Genomic DNA, 10,811 nt, shown 5'->3' with positions numbered 1-10,811 from the left:
ACCTTTTGCTGGAAGGGACTGCAATAAAGGAGGGATCTGCCTTCATTCTGCCTAATGGTAGTGACTCACTTCCCAAAAGCTGAAATCACTAAGTGACCATCTGTAATTAAGAGGCATGACACATTTGAAAGATCCTTTTCCTACAGCTGGTCACTACTGAACCTTCCCTCTGAACTGCACACAAAGCCAGTGCAATATTGATTTAGCACTTTCACAAACCTTTTAGCATGGACACAAGGAAACAGAACTTTCTGGCATAGCTTGTGAGAGCAACCTTCACCAGCCAAAACTGGTGATTTTTAATATAATTCTCTTATCCTAGCTATCTTGTTCTTCTTCTCTCTTCTAGAGAGACAGACCAAATACCAAAAAAGGGTCCTTCCTGCAGGAAATGGGAGGTCACTGTAGGTGATTCTGGAGCTCTTGAATATTTTTGTGTATTTTCCAGTCCTCAGAAGCTGCTGTAATTCAGCAACCAGACAGCTGAAATAGCCACTCTTATCTACTGCATCAGTGGAAGTGAAAACCCAGCTTTTCTCCCAGGTTTGTAGACTCCTTTTATCCCAACAGCAGCTGTGACCTTTATAAGCAATAGATTCTAGGTTCCAGGCTGCATGTATAACCCTTGTTTATATGGTGCGATAAACCACAGGCAAAAATAGCCAACAGGATTCCTTGCTACATTGCACACTGTGAGCGACCATTTACTTTCCAGGGGACCTTTAATTAGTATTGATTTGTCTTCTTGCCCAGACAGCTCCCAGGCATATGGAAGGGAGGCTGTGTGCCAGCTTGGGCAGCATCAGGAGCCTGTTATCCTGCAGCGTTTCGCACAAACGGAGATTTGCAAACAGGAGACATATGACATAGCCTGAATCTAAGGTGGTCCCCACAGTGCCTGTTTGAAGGGGTTAGTGCAAGAGGAAATAGATGAGGTAATATCAATAGGAGCAAGAGATCCATTTAATAAATCCAGGAGGATGAAATCTGAAAGTATCTTAGAAAGAATATAATGAATGACCTGGGGATAGCATTTTAGTACTATAGGAGGAATGGAAGATCTAAGAATAGGTGGAACCTCAATATTTTCATTAATGCTTTTCAGTATTGATTTCTCTACCAGACTAGGAAAGGCTATATTTTTACTCTGTTTTAATAGGCTGGTTTATTAATATCAGATAGTTATTCCAATCACCCTCTTGCATACATCGGCCCTACCTGACTTCATGTAATAGCATCTCCTAATAATGCAACCTTGTGAAACTTGTTGTTTAATAAGCTGAACCATCTCTAAAATGCTGCCATCCTCCCCAGCCTGCAGCAATGCTCTTGGTGTTGGACACAGGGTCTCTGTGTGGCTCATTTGAAGGCTCTGCCTGTTGGGCTGGGGCAGGTGCTGGGGGGGCCAACTGATGGTGGTAGGAGGACATGATGTTCATCAAGGGCTTGAATTCTGTTAAGAAATGGGATGTAAGGGTTGCTGAGGGGTAGGGAAAACAGGTTTTGTTTCTCTAATGTAGAAAGGATTAGTGAGAAAATAGCTGACTAGCAGGTTCCAGGAAAGCAGTGAATAACTTATTAGAATATTTTGGTGAATAAAGACCCAGCCATTTTATTTAATGTGTTAATGATGAGTCTCAAAGGGAAACTGATATTAGTTTCTTGTGAAGAGATGGTACTTGATGTACCTACTAGCTCCAATTCAGAGTTTTGTTTCAGCTCTGTGTTAGGATGATAATTATATATACTTTTGCTCTGCTTCATGGTTTGTCCCTCATGGACTCCAATCCTACATCTGCCAGAGCTGTGAGGGGGAAATATCTGAGATTTTGGGGGTTTCCACTTATTAGAGTCTGTACAATGTGCATGGAGGGAGGTATTACTGCATCCTGAGGGCTTCTAAAATAAAAGCCAACTTGGGAATATTGTAAACCAGGAAAATAACAGCTTGGAAGTTCACTTCTATTTTATTTTCTTTCTACTACTGTAGAGCAGGAGAAAGGAAAAAAAAAGAGAAGATAAGTCTTCTCAGCCAATGACTGAAAGACAAATTCTCAATGCTCTGTTGCCTTTGTCCAATAACTCAATGATTTCAGGGTCTGGCAGTTTGGCTTTAAATCCCTACTCCTTTTATCTCTTCACCCTGCCCCCAGTCAGCAGCATTTACAGGTGGGTGGTGACACTGTAAAGTGTTTCCTGGGAAAAGTTGTTTCTTCATTCAGCAATAAAGGAAGAATATAAGGAACTATGAAAGAATGCAGATCTTGTCAGACCTTGCATACAACATTTTTGGGGGTGAGAAGTGTTTGGAACAGTGCTTTCCACAATGCCTTAAAAATAAAGAAACCTGTCTTTTTGTAGCTACAGCAAAACACAGCTCTTCAAGAGCTTCCTTCCACTTTCTGTGTGATGTTGTCAGAACTTTGACCAGTGAAGATTTGCATTTCATCGGTCCTCAGGCTGTGGCAATTTTCCAAGAGGAGGTACTATCAAAACAGTTTAGAATTAGCTGTGACAAGTGACAATTGCATGTGGCTTAAAAAGCTTTTACAAATAAACATTATTTTATACATGAATACTTGTTTTAATGAAGAAGTGATTCACAATGATAATATTATTGACTTGTTAAGATTAAACAGGTCTGCCATATGCTGCCTAATGCTTCAGATGGTTTCAAATTTATTTTTATCTTTTTGATTTATGCATATTAACAACAGATGTCGAATTTTAAAATGATCCAGTAATTGAGGGGGAATCATTCCAAAGCTGAGTGGTGAGGTTTTGTCTTGTTAGTGATTTGTATATAGTATATATTGGTGATATAGCTCATAGCTAACTCTTGCACATGATATTTGAATTCTTTCCATCTTGCTTCCTCCAGAGTTGTATCCAGTTGCTGGGGAGTGGGTTGGTAGAACTCTTTTAGAACGAGGTTTGGGAGATGTTACAGTCCAAGAGAGAAGATGGACTCAATACTGTATGGCTGAGGGGCAGGAGGAAAGGTAAAATAAAGCAAATACACTGAAGTGGCACACTACAGGTGTGGGCCCATGCTCTCAAGAAGGCTTAAGTGACTCCTACATTCACACAGGGACACAGCCTCTGGGTAATTACAGATTTATCTTTTGGATGGTTATTGTTTGCTAGCAGTCTGAAAATATTAGCCTTTTCTTCCTCTTTTGCCCTGTCTCCACAAGCCCAAAATGGTCTTGTTTTCCAATACTGCCTGTTGCTTTACCTTCCCACTCCCAAACAGCTGGTCACACAGACTTGAGCTCTGGCTGATGGCAACTTGTGACAGTGCATCACGGCTCCCGTGTCATTTGGCTGACATATTTCACTAAAGCATTGGCCTGTCTTGTGGGCCTTGGGGGTAAGTAAACACAACTTCCCGTGGCTGAGAAACTGTAGGAGGAGAGACATCACCTTGTACTGCCTGGCCTCACCAGAGCTACCACAGGCTGAGCACATCACCTTTTTGGTGATGCTGCTGGGGAGAACCTGAGCTGCGTAAGAGTGATCCTCAGCATCACACACATCACCAGGATCTCACAAACCACAGTGTGAAAACCCCTCCTGTTGCTGTGAGTCACAAACTGCCTTTCCAGCATGTTAGCTGGAAATCAAGAACTGTGCTCAGCAGGAGAGGCAGATCTCATCATTACACTGCAAAGCAGCAAGGTTCTTTTTGCAGTCCTGCTTGCTGCTGCTGAAATGTCTCCAGTGCCTCATGGAAATGTAGGAATTGTAGGAAATGTAGATGTAGGAATTAAAGCCATGGCTTCTTTTGTGTGTTCCCTGCAGAGATAAAAAAAAAAAAAAAACACACAAGGAAATTACAATGTGGTAATTAACATCAACAAGATACAAAGGACAGAGAGCCCAGTCAGCTGCAAATAGATAGTGATCCCAAATTGATTTCCAATGGGCTGGAGACACAAAACAAGGAGCTCTTGAGTGTGTGTTTTATATTTGTATAAATTACCAGCTTCATTAACTCAGTTTGTCAAAGCAGGCTGTAGAAAGGGAAAGTAGGCAACAACAGACAAGAAAGTCAATCCTATCTGCTTCTTGGCAAAGAGAGTAGAATCACAGATCCCAAAGGAATGTAAGTCCCAATGAGATATATTTGAGCTTCATGTCCTTAACCTCTCACTTTTTGCCCCGTATGGAGGCAGCCTGGTCATCTTGTAACTAGGTCTGGATCATTTAGGTTGGAAAAGCCCTCTAAGATCATGGAGTCCAACCATTAACCCAGCACTGCCAAGTCCATCACTAAACCATGTTCCCATGTCCCACATCTACACATCTTTTAAATCCCTCCAGGGATGGTGACTCCACCCATTCCAATGTCTAACCACCCTTTCGGTGAATAATTTTTCCCTAAGAGCCAATCCCCATGTAATCCTGTGTGAATCCCTTTGATGTCTTTTTCTTCCCTGGGAAGCACCAAGAAAATACTAGTATTCCTAATTTCAGATAGCAACATCCTCAAGGCTCCTGCTTCTACTGAGTAGCTGATCAATGGTTTCAAAACTCTGGGGGAGGGTTAGGTGGGCAGGGAGCAGAGAAACAGACAAAATTTGATTGAAATCAGCCTGGAGAAGTCTGTCCCATCTGGTTAAGTCACTACATGGTAAGAATGTACTTGAAACCTCACCTTGAAATGGGGAATATGATGATGATTTCTCAAGAAAATGTCCCATTAATATGGGAATGCACCTGCAGCTCCCCTCTGAGACTTTCAGTAAAGCATCTTGTTGATGTGGACAGAAATCAGGTTCCATCTTAGCAACCTGGTCAAAGGACCAGTGTTAGTGATGATTGTGACCCAAAATGAGGTCACTGAATAGGGGGAGAGGTATTTACTTGATGTCTACACAAAAGCCAGAGCTCCAAGTGGCATGCCAGACTTGCTCCTGCCAGCTTCAGATCTGCACAGCAAATGGTTCTGTGCAGTGCCTTTGTGTCTTTCTGCTTGCAGAAAGAAGAGGATGTTCTTCATTTTAGAAAGCCTCCCTGATTTCTGTATGCTTCCCATGAGGCAGAAATGTTTGATTTGACCCTTGAGTAAACCCTTTCTCCAGGGGAAAGAAGAGAAATGCAACTGGGGTTTTTTTTCTGAGAAAAGAAAAAGAAAGTGGGCAGTGAGAGGGGAGGGCTGAAGTTAAAGATTTGTGTTACATTTCTTCATGAAGACATGGCAAAGATAGCAGTGGCTTTACCACCAGCATGTTTCTCTCCCTACCCTCTTCTCATCTGGTGGGCAGATTGATGAATGCATTGTACAGTTCTGTCCAATTTTGCATTTTTTTCCCCAGCTGCAGGTGTACCATTTTCAGCTTATGTCTGTACCCTGCATCATCTTAGACATCTAATTATAACTCACCATCAACACCTCAACAAGCAGGATTCGCTCAATTATAACTGCACAGAGCATCTGTTGTTCAGCTGGTGTGAAAAATACCAGTCCATCTATCTGCTGAGAAACACTCACCATACTCCTGTGAGTAATGGCCTTATGGCAGGATCTGCTTTTTCCCATCCCAGACAAACTGCCATTCCCCAAACACATACAAATACAGCTCTGAGGTTTCTTCATCCAAGTATAAGGAAAATTATTTAAAGTCATGCATTGCACATGAAAGTTAGACTTTGGTGACTGCTCTGAGCAGACATTATCAAGGTGGAGGAAAGACCAACTCTACCTGACCAAAACTGAGGATTTATTTACTGTTTCTTTGGCTTCCTGATTTCAGCTTTAGTGACCTCTCTTCACTATCTAATCTGGTTTTTAATACCTGATCAAATACTGACTTGTTTTTTATGTGTTTTGTAAGTACATTGGGTTTTAATACCAAGCCCATGTTTCACCACAGGAAGTGGCTTATGTTTGACGAAGCGTTAGTGCCTCTATAAACATTGGAAATGCAGCATGTGTGCTAGAACAGTGGTCTGTGTGTCCTTCCAACAGCTATGCAGAATAGCTTCAAGTTGTGAAGCTGTGACTCCTAAATCTTCCATTTTTTCATATCTCAGCTCAGATGCAAACCCTTCTCCATCCCTGCAGAGCAGCTGTCCTTCGGTGTGTGAGTCCTTAGCTTCAAATGTAAGCAAGAAATGTCTAAAATCCTTATAGGGAAAGTGAATAGGTACATCAAGTTTGAACCAAGATACTCTATAAAATCAAAGCATGCAATGATTTCTTAAATTTCAATTAAAAACTACACCACCAAAAATACCTTAGTGATGATGGTCCCTCAGAGAACCACAGCAGCTCCCTGGAGACGGGTGGAGATTAGCAAACACGTTTCACATGGCAGCTTCTAATAGAATTATTTGATTAACTGGCTTAAATAAGTGCACCAATGTGCCTCCAAAACTTATTATTGTTTATTATTCTGAATATCAGAGAAAACAGTAATTACACTGAGCAGAGAATCTTGGGGCTCAATTCAGAGGTGGGGCTGAGTCAATGCCTTGGTCTCTGCCAGCCTAGGGAACCTCCAGTCCTCAAGCTCAGGGCTGGATCTCCTTGGTGCACCATGCAGGGAAAGCCTAGAAAAATGACCTTTCAGGAGCACTGAGGTGGACCAAGGTGGTTACAGTGGAGAGAGAAGGAGCTTCAGGAGCCCATGGCTGTGGAACACATCGTTACAGGGTGAGGCTGCAAAACCTACTCATGAGAAGGGTCTGAAGCAAGGGGCAGGCTCTGAGCTTCCTCCTGCAAGTGCCCATCCTGACAGACTGAAGGTGTGTACAGGTTAAACCAGCAGTTAGGTGAGGATGCTTGCTGTGCTCAGCACTCCTGAAGACCTCCGTGAGATGATGGACCTCGGCACTGCTCTAACAGCAGCTCCAGAGGCTGCTGGAAACAAGGTGTTCCCAGTGCATCCATCACTGTGGGAACATGTACACTGAACAGCCCCTTATTTCTGTGTCAAGGAAACAAAAGTAGAGAGAGAAATCCCTCATTTGCTTCGTGCAGCTCTCTGCAGCCACCATCTTCAGTTATTAACATCAAGAGAACATCAATAAATCAAACTGCAGAGTTAGCAAATGAAGGTAAAAGTGTGATGTGTAAGAAGGAAATGATCCCAGGCCTGCTGTGGGTAAGAAAGTCTTCCCAGTTACTCCACTGGGCTTTGGGTCACTCTGGATTACAGCTCTGTCTGTATTTAGTGCAAGAGGCTGTGGACATTATGGGCCACCTCAATGCAAATTGACCTTTACAAACCGACAAATTAACAGTTTGAATTTACATAATCTCACAGAAGAAAAATCTCAAATAATTGGGATTTTTTTGTTGTTTGAAGTTGGGGTTTTTTTTGGGTGGTTTTTTTGCAGTGCTTTCCCAGTATCCTACTCTCTGTGCTCTTCAAAAGAGTCCTGAAACAAAAGCTGAAAAGCTTATTAAATTTGGTTGCCTTGTCTGGAAGTGAGTTTTTTTGCCTTTTCAAAATCATCAGTTATTCCATAAATTGCTATATTGAGCTTGAAGGAGAAATCATTTCCTAAAATTCAGCAAAAGCAAAACATGCTTTAACAGGTCCTTCAGATCTTTAAATCAAGGTAAGCAAGACAGATACACTAAATCACAGAGTGAATGGAAGTAATGCCCTCTTTAAAAGGACCTCCTTCATTCAGTGTCTCTGTAATCATCCTCATTGCTAGCAGTAGAGCAAATTGAAATTTTAAGGAAATTTGTGAAATGGGATTTCAAATGTTTTTCCAACACTTCTCCCAGTGTGTGCATATGGATCTGTGTATTTTTAAACCAGATTAAGCTTAGGAAGTTTATGAGCAAAATTATATTCACAGTTTCTATTTACAAACTAAAGAAATCATCCTCTCTTTCTTCCCTCTCTCCTTGTGTCCATTTGCATTCCCTCACAGCACATATGTATCTGGCCATGTGCAGTTGTGGTCAGACAGATGCCCTTGCTGACCATGGCCAAAACTGCCCCTGGATTGCACTATTTCACTGGCAGATCTCAGCTCACTATCAGGCTATTCTTCATGCTATCCCAGATTCCATCTGAGTTGGTTGGAAGAAACCTTTTCAGAATCAATGAGTGCTTTGTCCCACCTGTTATCTCAGATATTTTCAGTACGGGGAGCAAGAAACTAGAAACCATTAGGTTGATTATAGCTTCTAACCCCCTCGTCTGACTGAAAGGTGAATGCCAAAGGAAATTGTTTCTTCCTGAAACTCTTTTCAAAGGAGAGTGCCTGCCGCTGTGCTCCGTTTGACAGGTCCAATCTACCAAATAGGCTGTTGCATGCTCTGCAGCTCAGCTTCACATCACAGAAATAACATCACTCTGGCTTCATTTCCCCTCTTGCTATACTGAATCTCACCTTGCTACATGCTCAGCTGCAGGTTCAAAAGACACAGGAGGTTTAGGAATGCAGGAAGATGCTGGGTTCAAAAAGCAGAAAGCCCAGATTCCTGTGCAGTGCAGTTAGCCATAGCAGCAGATAAGCAGCTCAAAGGTTGGGGCTCCATCCACTGGGCCAGCAGCAAGGAGCTGGCCCAGTGGATAGAGCCACAAGGAGTGGTGGAGGAGGAAACCACCAGGGCAGGCACAGCCCACCTCACCAAGGGCCACAGGCACACAAGTGACACAGCTGTCTTGTACAGAGGCACTTGGAGGGAGTGAACTGAAGACATCACCCTGCATGTCACTCACACCCTTAGGAGTGTGGTGACCTCTGCATCCCACTGCTGCTGGCACAACTCACCTGACAGTCAGAGGATTGCAGCAGTTCCTACCAACCTGTTTTCCTGGCCACAGCTGGGACAGCTGCTCAGGAAAGGCATTTCAGAGTGCTTTAGGCTATTTGCAGCACAGTCCTAACCCAAGAGGACAACAGGAATATTGTTAGTCCTTTGCCTTAGATCCTGTGCTAAGGAATGTGCTCTGGGTGGATAAGCAATTTAATTTTTGGCCAACCCTAAACATACCCTCATTGAGATATTTAGGTTTCATATTCATCCTTGCTTCTCCTTGTACCCAAAACCCATGTCTGTACTGACAGTAATATCCAAAACAGATAGGGAGGATCCCTGTAAATCATTGTGCAAACATCTCCTTGGCCTCCAACTCCAGTCAAAGAAGTAAATACATTTTTGACACATGACACCTTCCTGTCACTCACATTAGAAATGTAGGTGCTGGGGAAGTCATGGGCAGGACTTGTGTCGTTATAATTGAGCCCTGAGGACAAATGTCAGGAATGAGGACTAATTAGAAGTGGAAAAGACTTACAATATTACTGCACAAAGGAAGTTCACTCCCACCAGCTCTCGTTTACAGCACCACACTAGCCATAATGCAGTTTGTTGCTGGCCCAATTTTCTTCTTTCTCCAGGCAAACATTTTCTTCAGCTCTCCCCTGAAGCTGTCATGGAGCCAGGCATAGAGGAAGGCATTGGTACAAGCAGACATCATTGCAAACCAGTGGCACAGCAGCTGGATCAAGTTGAAGTACTGCTTGTCAATCAAGCTGATGTCTAAGTCCTTTATCATGTTGAAGATGTGCAGAGGCAGCCAACAGACTCCAAAGGCTGCCACCACCAAGACTAGCAAGCGAAAAGTCTTTCTCCTCCTTGCTCTGTCCCACTCAGCTTGGCCCTGGGTGACATTGCCTGGGACTACACGGTTTTTCAGCTTGACTGAGATTCTCAGGTAGGACAGGGAGATGACAGCCAAAGGCAGTACATAGGTGATGATTAGAGTGCTGTAGGCATAAACTAAGCGATCTCTTTCCATGCGGACCCAAAACTCCTCGCAGATGGAGAAGTCCAGTTCTGGGAACTCAACGTGGTAAGTGTGGACCAAGGCTGGGGCAGCCAAGGTGCAGCTCAGCAGCCAAATAGCAGCCAGGATATAAGCACAGATAGGGATGGTGAGCCTCCTGCGGAACGGGTACACCATGGCATAATACCTATCCACAGCTATGACAGTCAGGGTGAAGACAGACACAAACACAGTGACAGGTTGCATCAGGAAAACAAAGTAGCACAAGAAAGGCCCATACACCCATCCTCTGGGCTCAAAGGTATATGCAAGTGTCAGGGGCACACAGGTTGCACACATGAGCATGTCTGAGAAAGCCAGATTGCCTACCAGAAAGTTGGTGACATTGTGCATTTTTTTCGTCTTGCAGATAACATAAATGAGAAGGTAATTCCCAATGACACCGATAAAAACCACTAGCGAGTAGCAGGGGATGATGAGTGGTTTGAAGGACTGAACAAACTGGAGCCCTAAGAATAAATTGCTGGTGTTTCTGTGAATCGCAGAGAGGAAGCTTCGGGAGGTTAAATTGTCCGAATTCATCATTTCCCTCTTTTTGTTGTCTGCTGTCAGCTGGGTGAAGTAGTTCCCACTGCACCACTCAATCAGTGGGGATAATGAATGGATTACTGGCTGTCCAGAGGTTACCACATGGATAGTAAACAAGCATCTGTAAAAGTAAAAGGTGAAGTTGTAATCCTCCAGAGGCAGCTTTCAGCAGCTCCTAAGAAAAATCAAATACAACCAATTCCCATTAAAGTCCTCCTGTATTTACTGTTAAATCTAGGCTTTGACAGCATGCCACTTAATAAACATTTAATGCAGTCAGTACTTACTGCTGTGGGGTTTATATTCCAATATGATTTTCCTGGAGATGCCAAGAAGTGCCCTAGATGTCTGTCTTCTGCAAATCCAGGAGCATTTGTGTGCGCGCGTGTGTGTGTGTGTGTGAGAGAGAGAGAGAGAGAACACAGGAGTGAGAAAGAGGGTGATGCGCATTTACAAGCT

The 10,811-nt window shown here is 43.3% G+C and overlaps 1 protein-coding gene across 1 annotated transcript; it reads right to left on the bottom strand.

The window, feature by feature from the left end:
- Nucleotides 1-9,293: 9,293 nt before the first annotated feature.
- On the bottom strand, nucleotides 9,294-10,378 carry PRLHR (prolactin releasing hormone receptor). The gene has a single exon (XM_009082036.1). It carries the CDS (start codon nucleotides 10,347-10,349, stop codon nucleotides 9,315-9,317), a length of 1,035 nt encoding a protein of 344 aa, XP_009080284.1. The 5' UTR covers nucleotides 10,350-10,378; the 3' UTR covers nucleotides 9,294-9,314.
- Nucleotides 10,379-10,811: the final 433 nt, after the last annotated feature.

Source organism: Acanthisitta chloris, unplaced genomic scaffold (assembly GCF_000695815.1).
Source record: "Acanthisitta chloris isolate BGI_N310 unplaced genomic scaffold, ASM69581v1 scaffold1699, whole genome shotgun sequence".
Lineage (NCBI taxonomy): Eukaryota > Metazoa > Chordata > Aves > Passeriformes > Acanthisittidae > Acanthisitta > Acanthisitta chloris.
Note: the sequence above shows the minus strand (reverse complement) of the source record. Positions and strands in the feature narration are given on the sequence as shown.

Coding starts and splice junctions, on each gene's coding strand:
- PRLHR (XM_009082036.1), bottom strand. CDS start 10,349: ATGATGAATTCGGACAATTTAACCTCCCGAAGCTTCCTCTCTGCGATT.